This window comes from Protopterus annectens, chromosome 8.part0, assembly GCF_019279795.1.
Source record: "Protopterus annectens isolate FY-2018-M chromosome 8.part0, PAN1.0, whole genome shotgun sequence".
In the NCBI taxonomy this organism is placed as follows: Eukaryota; Metazoa; Chordata; order Ceratodontiformes; family Protopteridae; genus Protopterus; species Protopterus annectens.
The window spans coordinates 526,099,546-526,124,506 of NC_056741.1; the positions used below are offsets into that span (position 1 = coordinate 526,099,546).

Below are 24,961 nucleotides of genomic sequence, written 5' to 3' on the forward strand. Positions count from 1 at the left end.
AGGATTCAGTGTTGGGTATAGTCCTAAGTGAAGGAGGCAGAGAGTTCCATTTTTAAACGTTGAGTTTTGAAGGATTCACTGTTGGGTATAGTCCTAAGAGAAGGAGGCAGAGAGTTCCATTTTTAAAAGTTGAGTTTTGAAGGATTCAGTGTTGGGTATAGCCCTAAGAGAAGGAGGCAGAGAGTTCCATTTTTAAAAGTTGCGTTTTGAAGGATTCAGTGTTGGGTATAGTCCTAAGTGACGGAGGCAGAGAGTTCCATTTTTTACCTAGAGAAAAGGAGAGTAAAAGCTGGCCAGCGGGTCGTTTGGGTTTAGGAATGTTGATTAGGTTTTGGTGTTCTGATCTCAGTGACCTGTTAGGGATGTACGGAGGAAGGATGTCCTTTAAGGCTGGGCATTTATCAGGGGAGAATATTAGTTTGTGAGCGGTGGTTAGTTGTAGATAGTCTAGGTGGTTAGGGAGTTCTAACCAGTTCAGAGAGTGAAGGCTGAGGCAGTGGTGAGTTGATGTTTTGGATTTGGTGGCAAATTTAGAGATCTTATTATAGCAAGCTTAGAGGTGTTGGCAACAGACAAATTGGTTAGAAGAGGGGCTCCATATAGAAGAGAAGGTAGGTGGTTGCCAGGGTATGCCTAGTGGAGATGGAAAAAAAGGGATTGTTCCTATATAGCATACCTGGCTTTTGGTGGGTTTTCTTTATGTTTTGTTATATGTGAAGATCAAATTTGAGGTGTTCAACTATGGTAATGCCAAGGAGTTTTGCAGAGGGGACCACTTCAATGGCAGTGTTAGTTTGGCTTAGGACATTGAAAGTGTTTTTGTCCAGAGGAAACCTTGGAGGGGAGAAAAATTAGTATTTTGGATTTATTGGAGTTGAGAGAAAGGTGGTTTTGGTGCATCCAGTTCTCTGTAGTGGTAAAGGCTAATTGGGTTTTGGTCAGTAGTTCAGGAAAGTTTGGGGCAGAGCAGACCAAGGTAGAGTCATCAGCGTATTGGATGACTGTGGTGTCAGGGATGAAGGTGTGAAGGTTATTTATAAAGATGTTGAAAAGCATGGGTCCAAGGATGGACTCCTGAGGAACGCCAGTAGGTGTAGGCAAGAAGGAAAAGGAGGAGTTCTTCCATTTGACTGCTTGAGATCTATCAGATAGGTAACTGGAGAACCAGGAAAGAGTATTTGGGGAGAGATTGAGATTAGCCAGATGATGAAGAAAGTGAGTGTGGGAGATGGTGTCAAAGATCTAGCAGTACTGTGGATACAATGAGTCCAGAGTCTTGTGTTTGATTGACAGTTTCTAAGAAGGATAGTAGGGCAGTTATGGTACTGTGGCCAGGACGGAAGCCATGCTGGGTGGGTGTTAGGAGGTGATTTTGAATTAGATAAGGTAAAAGATGGTGGTGGACACAATTTTCTAGAATTTTAGATATTGGAGAAAATAGGGCAATGGGGCGAAGTTAGAAATACCTGTCAACCTCTTAGTGCAAAAAATCTGGACAAAGCCTAAAATAATGGGGGCCAAAAGCTGCAAAATAGGGACATATTTTAAATATTGCTATTATAAACTTAGAAAGTTGCTAGATTAACAGGATTTGTATTAGCATGAATTTCCTGAAAGATATTAAGTCTGAAATTCAAATGTCATTATTTAGTGAATTCAATCCATAGTGATTTGCCAGCAAACCAAAAATTTTTGGAGGAACAGACCAAAAATATGAGGCAAAAATCTGGACATTCTGTAAAAATCTGTACAGTTGACAGCTATGCCTTTCAGCAACAGTCTCTCTCAAGTGCCTGCACACACTGTAAGGGAAGACAGGTGTCACCACTCCAACTCCAGGTCTTTCTCCAACCTATGTTCAACAGTTGTTATCAGTCAGCAAGGTCACAGATCCACACATAGACAGTAGTCTTGCACATCATGGTAGAATTGGTAAATGCATTGCTGACCTGCAGGATTACATACAACATCTGCATGGCATGCAGGATGAGCCGCAATGTCTGAAAAGTGACATGGTAAACATGGACAGGGAGCAGACACTGCTACTCAGATCCTTGGCAGGTACCACAATATCCAATGGTATGTTCATTAGACAGATGATAACCAACCATCTGGATCACATTTATTGGCTTCCCACATGTGACATCACATCATAGCACTGTTACACGTTGTTTAAATGCTATTCCATCCCTAATATGAACTGCATGAAGCTCCAAAGTTGCAGGCCACCACTTTATGCATGACTAACCTTCATGACAAAGCAGCTCCACTCCACTTCCATAAGATATGATCCCAGACACACTCCACGATATTACTTGCCTTAGTGACTACCACATCCACATCCTCTGACTTTTGTACCACATGACAGCATTGTTGTCAGTATCACTGTGTCATACCCCACCATTGCAAATGATGATGACTGTGCCATGCCCACTCTAAAAGCTGTGTGGGTTAAGTAATACCTGATGTACATCATGGCCAGTCACTGCACTGAACTACATTGCCTGGGCATGATAATAAATGCATCAGTAACATTCTGTGTTGACTGTGTCATGGCTATAGACTAGATGCTGCCTCTTTGTCAGTGCAGCAATATACTGCATCCACCACTGCCTTGCATGGGGTGTTGCTAAAGCCTGTTCCTCTGATGACACAGCAATGTAGGAAGAGTTATGTGCAGAAACAGGCCCCTCAGGCTGTACTGTGAAAGACCCCTGTTGTTATATCGGTCTGCATAGCACATGGCACACACTACAGATATCTGGCTGCAGATCTCAGGTACGTCCTGCAGTGCACCACCAGATGTATTCAAGTGCTGGACCAATCCCTTTACAAGTCCAAACACACATCCAACAATATTCCATGTCTCTGAATTTTCCATGTTGTAAGTTGTTTCAGCCATTGCCTAGGATTTTTGGATTGGGGGGGTGGTCATCATCCATGGTTACAAATCATATTCAACATCACCTGCAACACATGACAGCTGACACCATTATACATAGTCTGTGACACGCTTGGATGGGAGCCATATCCATCAATGTATAATTCTACAAATTAGAACCATTATGGGAAGTCATTTTACATTCACACAAAATGTAGATAAAGGTCATTCATATTCCTGATGTGGAAACCATGAGAACTGCCTGGATGAAACGCATTGTTTATGATTCCTTAAACATTGCATGACACCTGGTAGCTGATACAGTGGAACCCCCTTCCAGTTGATGTAGCTGATACAGTGGAACCCCCTTCCAGTTGATGTATCAGACAGTATAAGGATCTGGTAAAGCCTTGTTGGTGATGTGACTGTTGCAATCAATGACGCCTAGGATTTCAGGCAAAACAAGCTACATTGTAAAATGGCCACATAGGTTTGTTTCTCCATTCTGCTGTCAATGGAAACCATATATACTCCCCCACATGCAACATCAACACATTAAGGGAGTGCTACAGGCTCCATGAGGCAGACGCCTGCAAAATTCCTAGAATGCCCCCTGCCAGCTGCTGAAAGGTCCTAGTAGCAAGGATGGATAATGCTACAAACCTTTGTTGGCAGTCCATACATCCCACTTGATTTCACATGTGGGAGATACAGGTCTCATAATTGATGTATGGTCTTCCTATCCACATGGTACCAGTCAACAATGTCTTTGGGGGTACAGGTGATGGTATCTAAAACATGAAGGGGGGTGATGATGCACAACACTCTGGGTACAATCTCTGAAGACAGCCCCAGCACCTATTGTTTTGATACAGCTGCTGCTCTCATTTACATTGCATTGTACGTCTAAGCTTATATACACCAACATATCCTGGTGTTCAGAATAGATGGATAGCGTAGCACATATTATAGCCTTTACTATCTGGCAAGTGGCACAAAGGGTTAACGGTTAAGGCTGTGAGCTGTAGTTTCTGTGGCAGAGAGTTCTATTCCCTCGGCCCTTATTTATATACTATGTGAACTTGAGCAAGTCACTTAGCTAGACATTGCTCCTGGGCTGCCCCTGAAAAGGGACTGTGTATTCACTGGAAATTGGTGTTATTATTATTGTTATTATTATTATACATTTCTAAATCACTTAGCCATATTACCTTTCATCATTGCATACAGGCCCTTATTTACATTTCAGTATGCATTCATTTGCATACCATGTATACTGTGTTATTTATACCACAGCATGATCATACTTCTTGCGTTCTGAATCACCCCCTCTCCCACCCTGAACGTCCCTGTTCTTCTCGCTATTTAACTGAACATTATATATTTTTGAATACTCTCCTTATTTATTGTGCACACATTTAATGTGAAGAATAATTACTATTAATGCATAACACTGAATGTAAATGAAAAGATAGACAACAAATATTCTCACAGCCTCGGAATCTCCAATGAGTGTACGACCACCTCTAGTTTAAAGAATAATGTATTTATTTCACAATAGCGAATAAAAACCACAAGTAGTATACACACTAAAAGTTAAGCGCTTTCACCCACAGCACAGTGGGCTTCATCAGAACATAGTAATTACACTGAATTCAACCTATATTTAAAATCTGGTGCCAAATTACAGCTGATATTGAGCTTTTAAACTTTTAAAGTGGTACCTACGTGATTGTCTGTACCAGCTGTCTCACTCTAATCTGCCATATCCATACAAGGAATTTGTAGAGTACTTAAATGGCACCACTGATTATTTAAAGTTCACTTTTTCCTGGGATGCAGAGAGTATCAATTACTTAGATATTAATATTTCAAAAATGGGTAATGAGATGTCAAGTACAATTTATAGGAAGGACAACTACTCAAATTCATTATTACATTTTTCGAGTTGCCACCCCTTTCATCAACGGAAGGGGGTAATAAAAGGACAAATGGCACGTATTTCTAGGTTAGTGAGTGATGATGTGACATTTAGATTAGAAATTTATAAATTAATTGGAATGTTATTGGAGCGAGGCTACCCTATCAGTTTATTGCGAAGAGTAAAGAAAGAAATTTATAAAAAAAGACGTAGTATTTATGTCCCCATTTTAAGGGGTGATCATGTAGCTGAGATGGAAACCCAAAGTTCTGTGGAATTGATAAATGAGAATAATAATTTTAAAAATCTTGAGGGTCCATGCTTCATTATTAATTACAATGATAAATCCAAGGAATTGTGTGCAGTATTGAGGAATGTGTGGGACCATTGTTTGAATGTTGATTTGAAGAAGGTGGTGGGAGATGAACCTGCGATAGTGTACAGCAGGGGACCAAATCTGAAAGGTATGTTTGAAAAGAATAGGCAGCATGGTAGGTCAAGGATGAGTAAATGTGGAAACTGTAGATGCTGTAGGTTTATAGCAGATGGCCCCTATGTGGTTATTTCAGGATATAAATACACCTTGTCCTGTCCAGGAATATGTAATTGTAACTCAAAAAATTTAGTATATGTGGCCAACTGTATATCCTGTGAGGCATTTTATGTCGGGATGACTACCCGCAGATTAAGGGACAGGATTCCTGAACATCTCAGATCCATTAAAAATAAAGACACCCACAATGCTTTATATCTACATAGTGTCAAGTGCAACAATTTTAAGAAATTCATGTTTTTTGCTATTGATAAGGTTTCTTTGGATAGTGGAGGTGACATTAAAAACAAGGTAGCTTTAAAGGAAATGGAATGGCAATTGGCAATTTAGGTTAAATGCTATGTGCTACCCTGGGCTTAATGATTACATTTCTACAAAACCTCTTTTGGTACATCAATCACAGGTCTTGTAGAGGTGATAATTGTTTATACCTAGTTGAACTACAAACATGATAATAGTTATTAGTTAAAAATAACAAATATATTTACATATATATTATTAAAAAATTTTTTGTAAATATTTTTAGATTTTATAGGTTGACATTTGATGCTAGAATTATTATATGTATTTATAAATGCATATATTACTGAAGAAGTAGATATAAATGCAATATATATGTTTATTTTAGTAGATCTGTTTTGAATTTATTGTATGATTCATTGAATAGTGGTATCAATTTTTATGCAAAGGCTGTTAGGGTGAGTGTATATAGGTTTAAATGTTTTAATGTTGTAGATTGTTTAATTGATTAATTAATTGGTTAATGAATTGTTCACAGTATATAAAAGAGGGTTATTGCAATGACTCTGATGATGCCTTGTAAGGTGAAAGCGCTAAGTCTCTGAATAAATCTCGTTGTTGTGGATTATGTTGGTGTCCTGCCTTGAATTTGTTCCTGTACTAGATTCTTCAGTTCGTGGTGTGCATTTGCCGTTGAATTCATCTGTTTCCTGCCTGTGCCCTTGGTTTGGGACTATTCTTTCTGTGTTACCATGTATACTGTGTTATTTATACCACAGCATGATCATACTTCTTGCGTTCTGAATCACCCTCTCACCTTCCACCCTGAACGTCCCTGTTCTTCTCGCTATTTAACTGAACATTATATATTTTTGAATACTCTCCTTATTTATTGTGCACACATTTAATGTGAAGAATAATTACTATTAATGCATAACACTGAATGTAAATGAAAAGATAGGCAGCAAATATTCTCACAGCCTCGGAATCTCCAATGAGTGTACGACCACCTCTAGTTTAAAAAATAATGTATTTATTCCACAATAGCGAATAAAAACCACAAGTAGTATACACACTAAAAGTTAAGCGCTTTCACCCACAGCACAGTGGGCTTCATCAGAACTTAGTAATTACACTGAATTCAACCTATATTTAAAATCTGGTGCCAAATTACAGCTGATATTGAGCTTTTAAACTTTTAAAGTGGTACTTACGTGATTGTCTGTACCAGCTGTCTCACTCTAATATGCCATATCCATACAAGGCACCACATAAAAATGTAAATGGATGTGTTTTTTCTAAAAATATAACCCCTTTCAAAAACCTAAAAACTAACAACAAATTTCATATTCCAAAACACTTTATATGAGTGTAGAAACTAATACATATACAATAAAATAGTCCTATCCTGGACATATAAAACTGCTTAAAAACATATAATAATAATAATAATAGAAGTACATTATATAACATTCTAATAAGATATGTGTGTGAATTATACACAAATAGATAAAATATGGAGTGTTGTGTATGCAGAACCATTGAGTAATAAGCTTGTGTGCGACTATGATATTTAGTATATGGTAAAGCTATAACACTGTTACTAGATTCACATTCCTGTACTACTAAAATAGTGTTAAAAATAGTGTAAAAATATATATGATTTGATGTGCTATAGTATAATTGAATATTAGTATAATATTAATGTAATAAATAGTTGATGTAATGATGTGATTTCTGCTAACACCTATTTCTTTATGACCAAACTACACAATAATATATACCAAAGATAAAAAACCTTGACTTTCAAGGAAGTTTGGTAGCAATTGTATTTGGATGCAGTAACTTCACCAGGTCTTAATGACCACATCCCATGCAAGCCCATTCTGGAGATGAAATAATATCGTTGGTATATATTATTATGTAGTTTGGTCATAAAGAAATAGGTGTTAGTAGAAATCACATCATTACATCAACTATTTATTATTACATTAATATTATACTAATATTCTATTATACTATAGCACATCAAATCATATATATTTTACACTATTTTTTACACTGTTTTAGTAGTACAGGAATGTGAATCTAGTAACAGTGTTATAGCTTTGCCATATACTAAATATCATAGTCGCACACTTAAGCTTATTACTCAATGGTTCTGCATATACAACACTCCATATTTTATCTATTTGTGTATAATTCACACACATATCTTATTAGAATGTTATATAATGTACTTCTATTATTCTTATTATATGTTTTTAAGCAGTTTTATATGTCCAGGATAGGACTCTTATTGTATATGTATTAGTTTCTACACTCATATAAAGTGTTTCGGAATATGTAATTTGTTGTTAGTTTTTAGGTTTTTGAAAGGGGTTATATTTTTAGAAAAACACATCCATTTACATTTTTATGTGGTGCCTTGTATGGATAGGGCAGATTAGAGCGAGACAGCTGGTACAGACAATCACGTAGGTACCGCTTTAAAAGTTTAAAAGCTCAATATCAGCTGTAATTTGGCACCAAATTTTAAATATAGGTTGAATTCAGTGTAATTACTATGTTCTGATGAAGCCCACTGTGCTGTGGGTGAAAGCGCTTAACGTTTAGTGTGTATACTACTTGTGGTTTTTATTCGCCATTGTGGAATAAATACATTCTTTTTGAAACTAGAGGTGGTCGTACACTCATTGGTGATTCCGAGGCTGTGAGAATATTAATGCATAACACTTGTAACCCATCACTATCCCTAAAATTGGTTTGGTTCAAACATTTTTGTTCAGTTGAAATAGGAAAATACAAAAACTGCTTGCAAAATAATTGCCTTTTACCTTTAGATCAATAATTTCCTGCTGAAAAACTCTTTCTGTTTAGCTTTTGAGGTTCACATTTCACTCTGCAAAATCTGTGCACATTCCACACATCTGCTACAGACCTCCACCTGAGAATGTTTTTCAGTCAGAATCATATGAAGTATATTTTAGCACAGATAACATATGCATTCCATACAGATAAGATTTAGTAGCACTGTCATGTAAAAAACACAATGAACTAGCAAGAGAAACAGAAAATGTGCAGCAGTGACAGCAGCCATGTGCAGAAACACATTCTCACATGATCAAATAGTTGCATATATAACATCTAACAGCCATTTAATTGTGCCTATTGTGCAAGCTAAAAGTTTATTTTAGAACCTCAGCACCAAGTCTGCTTATCACACAGTTAACAGCAGTTATTTTCTAACATGAAGGCATGTCAGTTAACAACAAAGTGTTTGCAATTCAGTTAAAAATATTTCCGGACAATGCATTTATGAACATACACAGCTCATTATTCAGTTTTCTTTTTTCATTTCTGTAATAATATGGGGTTAATCAAGCTATCATCCTCTATACCAAAGTGTTTTAAAGAAATGAATGGAACACCAGGTTGGCTGGTAACTTTATCCCAGTCCCAAAGAAGATTAAAACTGAATAAATGTTAGCAAAGGTCCTATTCCAAGACCTGCTAGCAGGACATGCATGATTATATGATTTGCTAATATGTACATGCCACATTTGCAGGTCTTTTCCCAGCTTCCCTTAAATGTGACTGAAGCCCCAGCATCATAACTTACTTAGAACAATTTTCAGACTCCTCATACCTGCCCATGAAAATGGACGAGGACAAAGGACTACCTGTACAAAGAAGGCAAATTCAAACAACAGGCAGCTGTCTAGTGTTAAACTCTTTCAGTAATCAGACTTTATGAGTAGTAGTTTCCGTATCTACAAGCTCTGACAAGATACTTTAGTACTCGGCATCCAACCTACTATTGCCAAGCAAAATCTTGCAGAACACCATCATCAGACATTTCTTAAGTCAGGTATATGTTTCATCTCTGGTCGTTTTCTGTACCAGAATGCTTTTCAAGACACAGAAAGACTAGGAAAGGTTTCACAAAATGTAAATAAATCAGTAATAATGTATTACAAACAAGAAAAGTGATACATGTTTATGGATACACAAATAAAAAAATGGAGGTTTCAAGATTTGCAATGCTTCTAATTCATAAGCTTATTTTGACTGGCAAAAAAACTTGGGTCTTCCTCCAATATTCCCTCTGTCCCCTGTAGTGCAGTGCATTCTGAGTACCTGTGCAACAGGTTCTAATAAGCCCAGTCCATATATACCTATAGCACTCTTAAGATTTCCCAATATACTGTGCTAATTTGGTCATCTCTGCAAAGTGTTGATTTTTTTAAAAACTGAAGTTAAAAAGAAGAAATCCATAGAATCAAACGGTCCCCTGAAAGCTAAATAAAATGGATCAGTGACACCTCAAACACCACAGACCAAAAACAATAAAATGAAACACACACTATATTCTGTGTTCAAGTTGGGGGGATCTGAAGTACTCAAAGACCATTTGTCATCATCTAGTCTCTCAATTTAATTGGTCTGTGTCCAGTAAATAATTGTAAACAAAGATAGGAGGCAAAAGGCAGAAATTTAGTCTTAAGCTGACACGAGTGTTTACAGCAATTCACCTTCAAAGATTATTAGACTATGTTAGAGTAACGTAATTATCAAGAGAGCTTACATAAGTAATGATACTGTAAAGAATTAATTTATTTTAGTCCAATGTACTGCACAGTGAATTTTACACAAAATCATAAACATTTTGGATATGTTTTGTGTGGCTGTTATGTTCTCTTTTCTAAAATCTACTCGACAGTATCAAAGGATCATAGGAGATTATTAGGCTATCGACCCAGAGGTCATTTTAAGCCTAGATATTTCATCCAAATGTAATAACATAGAGATGCTAATCAATACCCAAGACTGCATTTAGTGATGACTGCCCATGTCCAGGAGAGTTGAGGGCTCTATACCAGTAGAACTTATGGTGCCCTATATCCACTCATCCAGGTTTCTCTTAAACATTGTCATAGAGGTGCTCTGTTTCACGTGAATTGGTAGTTCTAAAATGTAGCAGTCACTGGGAGATAAATCTGTCCCTCCAGCATGTTCTATTTAAGTTGCAGGTCATATTTATGTCCCTGGAAGGGGTAGCCCTAGCCCTGTTTGATTTATGGATATGCAGTAAGTTCATTAGGTTTGAGTCTTGGATTACTCTGTAGGCCAGGCATAAGTCTCCTCTAAGAACTCTATACAATACAGAGTATAGTGACAGGGACTTTAGTCGGTCTGTTTAAGGCACATGCTAGAGCCTCTTGATTTTCTTTGTGAAAAACTTCTGAGGTGTCTCTAGTTGCTGCAGGTGCTTAGTACGGTACATGCCAAACAAGGCATTGTACTCAATTATGGACCAGATAAGTGCTGAGTACAGGGGGCTATAACTTCTTTTGCTGTCAAGGTGGGGCTTTTCCTAATCAAATGTGAAACAGAGAAAACTTTCCTTACTACAGTAGACACATGGTGGTCAAAGTTAAGGTCACAGTCAACTTGTAATCCCAGATCCCTTATCACTTCATGGGTACTTAGGGTATTGTTGTTGACTTGATAATGTGAGGGGACATTGTTTGTGCTGAAGGGAATGATGATGCATTTCTTTGCATTCAGTTTGAGACTGTGACTAATACACCAGTCATTGGTCTGAATGAGACCCCCCCTGGAGTATTCTGACATCATTTGGAGATTCAATGATTGCACCCAGTTTGCAGTACTCTGAAAATTTGGTCAGCCACAACCCCTTAGTTTTGACCTAAACTTTTGAGAAGTCTATACCAAACAGTAGGGGGCCCGGCACTGACCCCTGTGGCACCCCCACTGGTAACAGGTCTGCTGGTTGATGTGGAGTAACCCACTTTGAAAGTTTGTGTATGATTTGCGAGTCAGTTGGCAACCCATCTAACAATGAAGGAGTTTACATTCAGTTTGCTATGTTTATCGGCAATGCCTGAATGTGGGATTGTGTCAAAAGCCTTTGCCAGATCGAGGTATGCTGTGTGCACAGATCTGCCCTCGTCAATGGCCTTGGCCACATTTTCAAAGAAATCCACCAGATTTAACAAGCAGGCTCTTACCTACACGAAGCTGAATTGGGTAGGATGCAGGGTTTGGAGGTCACCTATGTCTTTATTTATGAGGCCCATAATGATATGTTCCATGGCCTTACAGATGAGGCTGGTCAAGCTTATGGGTCTGCAATTCCCTGGGTCTGCTGCTAGGTCACCTTTGTGAACAGGACTAACTGTTGCGGTTCTCCATTCCGCAGGAACAAAGCCTGTGGTTAGGGTATGACTGAAAAGGGTACTTAGTGGTGATGCTAGTTCATGTTTTAGCCTGTTTAGAAGACAGCCTGGGATATCATCTTGTCCCATAGAGGCCGTGTTTTTTTGCTTTGGACAAGGATTTGAGGACCTGTCCTTCAGATATGTAGGGTGGGGGGTAGTTGGGGGAAGGTTTGTCGCAAGTTAGGAGGGAATAGGGGAGTGAAATTTTCTCCAAACCTATCCACTAGCAGGTTTGCTACCTCTGTGGGGTCAGTGTGTGCGATACTGTTTGGCACTAGTACATGCTTAGGCTTTATCCTTTAGGCTACATATGCAGCTATAAAAGGCCTTATGGTTATTGTTGGCTGTACTTGATAAATTTCTCTCAAACGAGCCCTTGGAGGATTTGATAAACTGTTTTATTTGCTTGTTGAGGCTGAGGATGGTGGTTTTCCATTGTTGGGGCCTTGCCTTTGTTTTCTTGGACAGCAACTTTGTGCATTTATTGTAAAGTTTGTTGATGCTAAATGTCCACCATGGCAGCTTTTTTTCACTTGGGCTCTGGCCTTGATTCTTTTTGGTATGGCTGATTTTATACATTCATGCAAGTGACTGTACAGGGCTTTAATGTAAGCTTCAGCGTAGTTACCACTTCCAGCATAGGGTGGGCTTGGAATGGATTTATACCTTCACCTGGGAGGATATAGTTTTCCTTGGTGAAGCTTTTTAGTCCACTTTCACACCTTGTGAGTTCTGATGTTAGTGCCAACTTGAAGGTTACTGATTTGTGGTCAGTTTTAACTAATGAGGGACTGACAGTTGCAGCAGTGTATCTGATTTACATGTTGGTGAGGACTAGATATTGTAATTTAAAATCACAAAGTTCACACAAAGCTTTTTATGTATGAAGCTGCAAACTCACGCACCCTTGAGGCCCCCAGTATAATAATTTCAACCCTAACAACTGAAACAATTTGCAAAGGTAAAATGCTGTACAACACACAAGACAGTTGTACTGTTATTGAGGATAATGAGTTTAAAAGCCTGTGCAACCAACTAGCTGTCATACAATACTTACTCTTGTCAGTCCAAACCCAAATTATAAATTATTATGGAATCAGAACAGTGTTGAGAGGTCCAAAAGAACTGCACTACTTCACCTCGCAGTTTATGTTTATCCAGAGAGGAGGCCATGCATGTCCTTGTACAACAATACCATGAAATATCATGCCACCAAAACTAGATGCTCTAATCTAAATGTTGTAATAAGTCAAACACTACTCACAAATCTTTCAGCGCAGTTCATTATTCCTATCAGTTTCACACGTTAATGCCTGTCTTCTTAAGTGTTTTGAAATGTTCTTAAATTTGTGTCTGCAATAAGTCAGACCTCACAAACCTCAGTTTGACAGTTGGCTCATCTGGGAATATGCCAATACCAGTGCAGTATGCATTGCTGGTAACATTATTCACAGCAACCAGTTAGTAAATACACTGATATATCTATATAAATGCTTTGTAAATTCAAATGTAATACACAAACAATGACAATTGACAAATCAGGCTTAAAATGAACAAACCATCATTAAAGTAACAAAATGTAAAAAAAGAGAGGACTTTATTTCTGCAATTTTAAGATCTGAGACTAAAAGAGGAGCATGAGGAAGTGAAGGGAAGACGTGCTTTGGAGTAACATATGCTGTAAACCAATTTAAAACTTTTCAGAAAAATGTAAAGGCTATTAGGGTTGCTATAAGGCAAATGTAAAGTGTAAGGATTGAGAGGACATCACAGAACATCAATATTTTCAGTTATAATCTTCAGTATTTCTGATTCGGTAAATACTACAGTGAAGGAACATGTCAAAAAGGAGAATAATTCATTACTTTCCAACAGTTTAATTAAATGTGTATCAGATATAACATTCATTGCTTATTACTGAACTGTTTCTACTGAGGATCAATGTACTTCAGTTACTGTACCTTCCCACTCAAAGTCAGTGCTTATCGAGAATTCAAAGGTTTCACTGTCTGATGGAGTTTCCAGCTCATCAATATTTATATCAAAGTCATCATCAGGAGTCGGATCTGGATAATCTATAGAACCAGATTTATCACCACCTTCGAGATTTAGACTAATTTCAGGAGCAAGGAGACGTTTCTTCATATGCCTGTTTCCACAGAGGTCCAAGGTGCTTGGTGGTACTGTAAAAAGTGCAGCATACGATAATTATGCCACAGGTCTCAAATGATTAATTTTCATAGTTATAGCAACCTTTCATTCATAACCACACAATGACATAGCACCTTAAACAGAAAAATGCAAGGTAAAAATGTAAAACGTGTACTAATACAAAACTTTCATTTCCTGCATGACTTAGGTCAAGCAGATGACAAAATATGGTACACAAAATTACTGTAAATATATCAAGTTAAGGAGTTTCAGTTCAGATAAACATGAGTCCACCTACAAAATGTTCAGATCTGAAAATGCACACATTAGCTTGCGTAGGAAAGCCTTATGTTAATGTTAAAGTTTGTAAAGCTGTGTATATAACTAATCAATGTATATTGTCTCAATGTTTTTGCTACCTACCCATTAACCATCACTGTAAACAGCATGTTTTGATAATACAACCCTAATTGTATTGGGTTAGGCACACTTCAGTTAAATCAGTGTTGTAATTCTTTAAGATATTTAGCGTACCAATCCATCCATCCATCCATAACTCCTTTTCCCCTTTTTTGCACAAGGGGTCAGGGTGTCACTTCAACAATGACAATCATCTAGAGCCAAGGTTTACACTACAGGGGGTGCTAGTGCTGCCAAGGTAGTTCTTCCACATCACACACTCGCACCTATGGCTAAGTTAGAGTGTCTAGTCCACCTACTGCATGTCATTGGAATGTGGGAGGAAACCAGAGCACCCGGAGGAAACCCACACGAACACAAGGAGGACATGCAAACTCCACATAGAAGGCACCCCAGCCAAGAATCGAACCAGGGAACCTATTGCTGTGAGGTGACAACACTATCTGCTGCACCATTTAGTGACCATCTCCATTTTATTTTTGTATTTCCGTTCATGGTTAGGAAAAAGACCCAGTGGACCAATTTTTTTCCTTTGTTGCTTACTTCTTGCTAAAATAAATTGAACTGAAGTAAAATAAACTTAAACATCTAAAACAGTAAAACAGGCAGGGTACAGCATATGCCCATAGATGTAATGGAATAAAACATGGTTTACAAACCTTCAAATCCTAAAATAATTTAGAAATGTAACACTGCAGCATAAGAACAGCATTATGGCAAATCTGAGTGGTATTCAAACTCCAGACTGTGAGTAAAACAAAGAGAGCTCGTCATACAAGAATGGAGAGTTGGACGCACTGTTCAGTTTTTCTCAGCTGTGGATTTCTTTTTACTCTACCCCTGCCTTTCTAGCCTTAAATCTTGGCAAAACACTGTGTCTAGTTGCTATATTCCAGTGAATCTTCAATACATGCGACACTGACGTTTATACTCTCCATCTTCCCCATATCAAGAACTGCCTGCGCTGCCTATATCTTCCTCATAGCAAGAACTGCCTGTGCGGCCTCCATCTTCCCCATAGCAAGAACTGCCTACGCTGCCTCCATCTTCCCCATAGCAAGAACTGCCTGCGCTGCCCTCCATCTTCCCCATAGCAAGAACTGCCTGCGCTGCCTCCATCTTCCCCATAGCAAGAACTGCCTGCGCTGCCTCCATCTTCCCCATAGCAAGAACTGCCTGCGCTGCCTCCATCTTCCCCATAGCAAGAACTGCCTGCGCTGCCTCCATCTTCCCCATAGCAAGAACTGCCTGCACTGCTTTTTCTAGTCGGTCTTTTTTATTTAAGATTTATATCAGACTAGGAAAATACAAAATAAGCAAACCCACAAGAAGGAAGATGATCTTAAAAATCAACAAAACAGACTTCCATATCACATGCTCAACATACCCAGTCTACAAAAAAGTATTAACAGGACAGCCCACTGTAATGTAGCTGTAAAAAAGCAAAGCATGGCACAATCAATCAATACAATAGGACACAGTACTATGGAGCTGCTGTCCCACTGCTGTAGCATGGCAAATGCCACATGGATGAGACATTTCAATGGCTTTCTTATGTATGGATTATTGCCAAAGTGCACCCATACCCCAACCCTACTTTGTAGCAGAGGATGACAAGAGAAACACCCTGCCCAAAATTCAGCCTCCTTCATGGTACACTTTGTCCTGGGATACATGTAAAAAAAATGAAGGATCTACTTCATGTTTCTTAGCAGCAGCTAGCCTTCTTTAGGCTAACAAAAAGTTCAGTTTTGATATTCTTGGTGGACAGTTATTCTTACTAAAGAGGCTGACAGTGTATACTAGGAGCCATGAGAAAATAAACAAAGCCTTACCTCTACCATTAGTGTGCATATCTAGCAGTGGGAAGCCAGGCTTGTTTTCAAAATATTAGTGGTTGACCATCAATTGTACGATCACTCGTGAGCGACTGGTATACTGGAAATTTTCTTTTCCCTGTGATGCTGCGACCACAGAGTTGGTATATATAAATAACAGGTCTGGGAGGATGTAACTCTTCACATTAGGAGGGCATGGAGGCTTGGTCCTCTGCAAAAGTGTTTTTTTCAAGCTGTGAATGCTGTCTGAATATGGGAGCTCGATAGCACTTGAGTGAGGCAATAAGACATGTCAGGGAGCCCTCTAATATCACTGCTGAAAAACACATTTTCAGTGTTTTTCAATATAAAAGACAGCATGGGCTGAACAGATTCACATTCAAAAAAAAAAAGGTGAAGTATATCTGCTATGGCATTGCTCCTTAATAGTATTCAGTATTTTCTATAGCACCTGGCTTGTAAGGTATCAGGTAAGCATTGTGCAATGAACTGTTGGTGTATAAATTTGGAGAAAGGTACACCTTGATAAGCATTGCACCATACGGTTTTCCATTTATTTCTTTAAATCATGATTCTAAATAAAGCGAGTTATGTGCGTGACCAACAATAAGCTGAATTAACAACAGAGATATAAAGAACTCTGATTAAATGTTTTTCTCCTCAGCTAACTTAGTCATGATAAGACCAGCTTGAAGTTATTATCATACTTGAAGATCAGAGAACATTGGAGACTGCTATACCAATCTCCCTTGGCTTGCACACATTTCTTTGAAAGGAAAGGGAAAATCTCTTTTTTTCTTTTTAATTGGAATCGCTACTCCATATCTACTGGCTGATTTACCTGAACTACATGGCATCCTTTTTTTCTTTTACATATGTATATCTATCTATACAAACATGCATATATACATACTTAAACACACAAACTCAAAAATTTGAATGTTGCGAATGGTGACACAAAGATCAACATTCATAGTGTTGAAACGGCATTGTGCATGCTCCAAGTATACCTTTGGAGCATGCTGACTCAAAAACAAGGTTTTCACAGAGGGGCAACACCACCATGCATGCTCCACACCCCCTGCTAATTATATGTACTACCTCTGAGATAGCACAATCCCTGGGGAAGGGTCACCTTCCTAGGGGCTGTTGATCTCTCACACCTGTTGACCACCTATTTTGTCCACCAAAGAATGTTGTCAGTTGGGAGCTTTTCTCATTTTAAGTACTCTCATTTATATACAGTGGATATAAAAGTTTACACATCCCTGTTAAAATGACAGGTTTTTGTGATATAAAAAATGAGACCACAATATATCATTTCAAAACTTTTCCAACCTTTAATATGACCTATAACCTGTGCAATTCAATTGAAAAACAAACAAAGCTGTTAGGAGAAAAATCTGTGTACACCCTTAAACTAATTTTTTGAACCACCTTTTGATTTAATTACAGCATTCAGTCTTCTTGTGTACACACCTGCCATCAGTTAAAGAGACTTTGATTAACCCCAAATAAAGTTCAGCTGTCATAGTAGGACTTTCCTGACATTTACTCAGTTGCCTGTTACAACAAAAGCCATAGTTTACAGAGAGCTTACAAAGCATCAAAGGGATCTCATTTTTGAAAGGTATCAGAGTCAGGAGAAGGGTACAAAGCATTGGCTAAACCATGGAACACAGTGAAGACAGTCATCAAAAAGTGGAGAAAATATGGGACAACAATGACATTGTAAAGAACTGGACGTCGTTCCAAAATTGATGAAAAGACAAGGCAATAACTGGTCAGGGAAGCTGCCAAAAGACCTACAGCAAGAGTGAAGGAGCTGCAGGAATTTCTGACAAGTACTGGTTGTGTACTACATGTGACAATCTCTTGTATTCTCCATATGTCTGGGCTACAGGGTAGGGTTGCAAGACAAAAGCCTTTTCTTACACAGAAAAACATCCATGCCTGGCTAAAATTTGCAAAACAATACATGAAGTCTCCCAAAAGCATGTGGGGAAATGTGTTATGGTCTGAGACCTAGGTTAAACTTTTTGGCCACAATTCCAAAAGGTACGTTTGGTGCAAAAACAACACTTCATATCACCAAAAGAACACCACCCCCAAGGTGAAGCATGGTGGTGGCAGTATCATGCTTTGGGGGTTGCTTTTCTTCAGCTGGAACTGGGGCTTTAGTCAAAGTGGAGGGAATTATGAACAGTTCCAAATACCAGCCACTTCTGGCCTAAAACCTTCCAGGCATCTGCTAGAAAGCTGAAGATGAAGAGGAATTTCTTCTTTCAACATGACAATGTCCCCAAGCATACATCCAAATCAACAAATGAATGGCTTCACCAGAAGGAAATTAAAGTTTTGGAATGGCCCAGCCAGAGCCTAGACCCAAATCCAATAGAACATCTGTGGGGTGACCTGAAGAGGCTGTGCACAACAGATGCCCTCATCATCTGACAGATTTGGAGCACTTTTGCAAGGAAGATTGGGCAAATATTGCCAAGTCAAGATGTGCCATGCTGATAGACTCTTACCCAAGAAGACTAAATGCTGTAATTAAATCAAAAAGTGCTTCAACAAAGTAGTAGTTTAAGGGTGTGCAAACTTCTGCAACCAGCTTATTGTGCATTTTTTTGTTTTTTATATTTTCCCCCCAACAGATTTGTTTGTTTTTCAAATGAATTGTACTGATTATAGGTCACATTAAAGGTGGGAAATGTTTTGAAATTATTTACTCTGGTCTCATTTTTGTATATCACAAAAACTTGGCATTTTAACAGGGGTGTGTAAACATTTTATAACCACTGTACATACACTTACCTACATACATACATACACACATATATATATATATATATATATATATATATATATATATATATATATATATAAATACACACACACATCACACAGATACACTCACTCTCTCTCACACACACACACACACACACACACACATCACACAGATACACTCACTCACTCACACACACATCACACAGATACACTCACTCACACACATCACACAGATACACTACACACACACACATATCACACAGATACACTACACACACACACATATCACACAGATACACTCACTCACACACACACATATCACACAGATACACTCACTCACACACACATCACACAGATACACACACACACACGCACATCACACAGATACACTCACTCACACACACGCATCACACAGATACACTCACACACACGCATCACACAGATACACTACACACACGCACATCACACAGATACACTCACTCACACAAACACACATATCACACAGATACACTCACTCACACAAACACACATATCACACAGATACACTCACTCACACAAACACACATATCACACAGATACACTCACTCACACAAACACACATCACACAGATACACACACACACATCACAGATACACACACACACACACATCACAGATACACACACACACACACACACACACACACACACACACACACACACACACACACACACACACATCACACAGATACACTCACACACACACACACACACACATCACACAGATACACTCACTCACACACACACATCTACACTCACTCACACACACACACACACATCACACAGATACACTCACTCACACACACACATCACACAGATACACTCACTCACACACACACATCACACAGATACACTCACTCACACACATCACACAGATACACTCACTCACACACATCACACAGATACACTCACTCACACACACATATCACACATATACACTAGCATTACCACCTGGCCCACTTTGCGAGGGACAGTCCCTCTTTGTGCAGTTGTGTCCTGCAAACCAATTGTAAAAATGGCAAAAGTCCTGAGATTTTAGGACAAAATTATTTCCTATATTTTAAGTAATAGTTGCATAAAACAGTTATTATGCATCTGAAACACCTAAATGTTAAGCAACTAAAATGCTACAAGAATAAGCTTTTATTTAGGCAAAAAAAGTGAAGTTCTGGCCTTTGTACTGGCCGTGGGCATGTTTCGGCCTGCAAAATCGGATATTTGTACCAAAAATGTCCCACTTTAGGCATTTGAAAAGGTGGCAACCCTAATATACACTCACTCACACACACACATATCACACAGATACACTCACTCACACACACACATATCACACAGATACACTCACACACACATATTTATATATATATATATATATATATATATATATATATATATATATACAAATATATAAATGAGTGAGTGAGATATATCTGGGTCTACTTCAAAATACCAACGTCCAAAATATTGATCTTTAAAATCCCGAGGGGAAAATAATGAAACTGCGGAAACTCAAACATCAGATTTTGCAAGGGTAAGTATACACTTGGCAAACAGGGAGTGTGGAGGATGTAGCCCCCAACCTAGGTAGGTTTACTTACCTCGATATTACTTTCATTACCATTTGGCCAAGTGTGTACTTAGCCTCCTAATAATCCAATGTTTGAGTTACTGCAGTTTAGTTATTTTCTTCTCGGGATTTTAAACGTTGATATTTTGGGTGTAGGAATTTCAAAGTAGACCACACACACATATATATATATATATATATATATATATATATATATATATATATATATATATATATATATATATATATATATATATACACACACATATATATATATATATATATATATATAAATATATATATATATATATATACATACAAAGCAGGCATTAAGATGCAGTACTTTGTGTATTACATCCCATACAAAGAAAGTGCTTTAGCAGTGCTGATCACATGACTGAAGATTTCTTATGTGGTCAGATAGTCTGCCATAAATGTAATCTTCCCATAAACCTTTAGTGATTATACGGTCTCTTATTTAACTCTCTGATGACAGAATTGTATCTGAGATAACAAGGCGATCCAGTTGGTTTAACTTGTCACTCCATTAGTCTCACATAAAATGCTCATCAATACAAACATAACTTGTCTGCATAAAATTTAGCATTTATTAAAACAGTTAAAGTTTTACAAGATAATAGTGCAGACAATAGGGAGTTATACTGATTACTTTTACCATACACTTGAGGAACTGGGACTGTTCCATCTATAAATCAGAAGGGATAGAGAAGATTTGGTATGAGGTACTTATGATTATGCTGGGCTGTTTTGGCGGAATATTAACAAATGGAAAATGAGGAGAGGTTACAAACATAGGATTTATGGTACACACCTTTCTAATATTTTCATAATTTGGGTGGTGTTTTATGGGGTTGACTTCTAAAATGGTTAGTGGAGAAAATAAGGGAAAACATTAAAAAAAAGTTTGGGACAGATGGAAAATAGGGAAGGGCAGAAATGAACAAAAGTTTTTTCTTTCTTCTTCCATCAAGTACACAAAATAGCAAATAGCTCATAGAAGTGGTTGGTTTCAGTGTACCAGCCTTTGAACAAACCTATTTCTTTCAATCATGACAGAAATGTAACAGCTGTCACTCACATTAATTGCCTAACTGGAGAACTTGACCTAGCACCATCACTTTTGTGGAAATGGATGCCACTGAGCTATGTTTCAGAGATCACACCTAATTGGGTAAAAAGGGTTCATAGAAACTCACTGAAATGAGCTGCAATGCACTGGTAGTACTTGGACGGTGGTGTTGGGAATAGACAGTATTAACTTCCACAGTATGAAAGCAAGAGCTTTTGAAGATTGGCAAGTAACTCTCTACCTCCCACACCCATATATCTTTAAACATACTAATTTTGAGATAGCTCACCATTTGCCACCCTGCACGACCTTACTCACATGGGATAACCCTAACCCTGCTTTCGCCCAACCTTAACCCCATGTATTACATTACTAAAAACCCTTTCCCTAACAGTATGACTTGCAAAGAATCTTAACCAAAAGTGGAACCTCCCTTACGTCCATGTGTAAACTAAGAACCTAAAAAGGATACGGTCAGAGATGAAACCATGTTTGGGAAGAAGCTTATATTTCTTTACCACAATATGGTAATATCACCCTAAAAGGTCATTTTAATTGTGAGGTTAAAGGAGGGGTCTACAGTGCATGGTATTACAAATGCCCTGCATTTTACAGAGGAAAGACTCACAAAGATCCTCTAGAGAGAGGATTTACTAACACATACTGGATACATCTAAAAAAATTTGGAATATTTGGAGGCACGAGAATTATGGTGACAATTAAAACTGAGTGCAGAAATGCCACTAAGGTTGAATGATCACATGTCAATAGCAAGTGTTTTTAATTTAAAAGCTTTGCAAAGCTAATAAAAAAAAATGGAGTGAGCAGTATGCTTGAGATGGGTTTTAAATATTGTTAGTTTTCAAAATCAGTTTTCAATTTAAAACAAATGTTTGGAAACACTTTATGTGGAATATCTGATAGCATGTTTGCTTTTTAACCTTTTGAAGTCACATGATTTAAAAACATAAAAGGTTTTAACTGGAAGTTAATGCATTCTGATGAAGTCCCATGTTGTATGGGGGCTGAAAGTGCTTGATTTGATGGGTTTGGATTGTCAATAAACAGTGGTGGTGTGGTTTCAGTTCTGACTGTGTTCTTGTTTGTTCTCAGTACCACTACCAATACAGCACTTGATCTTGGTTTTGTGACTAAAGATACTCATCATATTGATCACTGCTGCAGTAGCCTTAGCAACATGGGTTATATCCTGTCAAGCATATAACAGCAAGCCAGCTTCCCAATCTTCAGGGCACATTCCATGACCCCAAACTGTCAGGCAGCTCGAGATGAGATGACTAAATGGCAAGTTTGGACTACAAGCCCTTCAGAGGTTTACTGCCATTGAAGAGTATGCTCTTTGAGGCTTTTGAGGACCAATGGTTGGCTTGTGTTGCTCCTTTGGTGGGTAGATACATTTTCTTTGGGAAAAAACATCCATTCCATTATTTTTGTCTATTTTTTCCTGTGGAGAAATTGTGCCAAAAGTGTTTTAAATTGCTTTTTACTGTGTTTTTGTATGAAAAGTGACTTTTAAAGACTTAATTTATACTGGCTTTTACTGCTTATTTCCCCCAGGAAAGAGGCACCATTTTCAGCTTGACCATGGAACAAACTGTCGGTCTCAAGGTCAGTCCTTCCAGACACTAGAAGAAAAAGTTAAGCAAACAGCCTCTGCCACCATGGCAGGCTAGCAATTTGCCTCAGCTGCAGGTGGATAACCCTACTGCGGCCATTTGTTGTACCTTAGACCACATCTTTTACCCCAGATCCCTCTGGTGTTGCACCTACAGCCACTACAGACCATCCTCTGCGGTTGTTGCAGTCCCCTCAGCAGGCAATAGACAGCTACTCTTATTCTTGGGAGCAGGCAATAGACAGCTACTCTTAATCTTGGGAGAAGGAACAGGGAAGGGTTTTGTCAGAATGCTGTGCCCATCCCTGCGATTATGAACCTCCTTATTTCTTTCCAGTAAAATAAAAGATACCTTTTTTCCTAAAAGAGGCTCAAGATTCTAAATCTGGACAGGAAGACGAAGGGACAGAGGTTTTTTTTGTTTGATTGATTCGGAGGAGAGTTCAGCTTCTGATTCCCCTTTGGGGTTCCTTCTCTGAGACTTTTTCCAGAATGTGTCAGTGTTTTCATTGGTACCCAGGTTTCTCAGTCCCTCAGAAAATGTTATGAACTGTTAGCAGGAATTTCCTGAAACTTCACCAATTCTTCCAGTTCTGTCAGCTTTGGAGGAATGTCTGTTGCCAATGTACAAAGGTTCTTGGTCTTTTTAATTTTTATATACTCCCAAATCTTTTTCAAAGTGTCAGGAATCTCTCAATTGAGAGAACGATCTCTTTCACAAGCTGGGATTGCAAGAAAACATTCAGAAGGTCTGTTTGACTTCTTCACACAGGATTGTGATTCTGGGGTATTCAGATGGACACTTCTGTTCGAACAGCTTTTCTTCCACAGAAAAAAAAAAAAAAAGACCTACTTCTAAGGTGTTCCACTGAGACTTCGGTTACTGTGAGGGAATACCTCAGGATTTTGGGTCTCATGGCATCTATGTTTCTCAAGATAACCCTGGCAAAACTACACATGAGAAAGCTACAGTGGTATCTGAAATGTCTTTGGTCCCAGCATCAGCATCCATTGTCTTTTCAAATCCAAGTGCTGCAGTTTGTCAGTAGAAAATGTACTTGATGGAGACCATAAATATCCCTAAATTCAGTCTCCACTTATCCCTTTCTGTTCCAAAGCAGTCAGTCATCACAGATGTCTCTGATTTTGCTTGGGAAGCAGTTTCAGGAGAGATAGTAATGCAAGGTGTGTGTAGGACACCTATGAGAGATACAAGCAAATAAATATAACAAATGATGATTTACCTGATCAAAGTACTCAATTCTCTGAATCATCTTCAAGTTGTTTCAGACTCATTTGGTACATCTACAAGCAGGGAGATCCAATTCATATATCCTTTGAAGGTTTGCCATGTTAGCTTGGGATACATTTTCACATCACAATCTCATTCTACAGTCATCTTTCATTCTGTCAGAGCAATATTATGCAACAGAGAAGCTGAGCAGGACAGGCCACACCCTCAAGTATGCAAACTAGATCAGGGGGTCTTCCATGATTTGATCCATCCATGGGGAGTTCCTGTAGTAGATCCGTTTGTCTCCTCACTAAATCATCATCTGGCAAGATTCTACTCCAGGACTCCATGCAAGAAG

The 24,961-nt window shown here is 38.3% G+C and overlaps 1 protein-coding gene across 3 annotated transcripts in view; it reads right to left on the reverse strand.

The window, feature by feature from the left end:
• The window catches only part of BNIPL (BCL2 interacting protein like), a 783,410-nt gene that overhangs the window by 326,290 nt on the left and 432,159 nt on the right, over window positions 1–24,961 (reverse strand). For all 3 annotated transcript variants that reach the window (XM_044080029.1, XM_044080030.1, XM_044080031.1), the window contains exon 4: window positions 13,802–14,023. In XM_044080029.1, coding sequence (XP_043935964.1) covers window positions 13,802–14,023 — 222 coding nt within the window. The remainder of the gene's footprint in view (window positions 1–13,801; window positions 14,024–24,961) is intronic.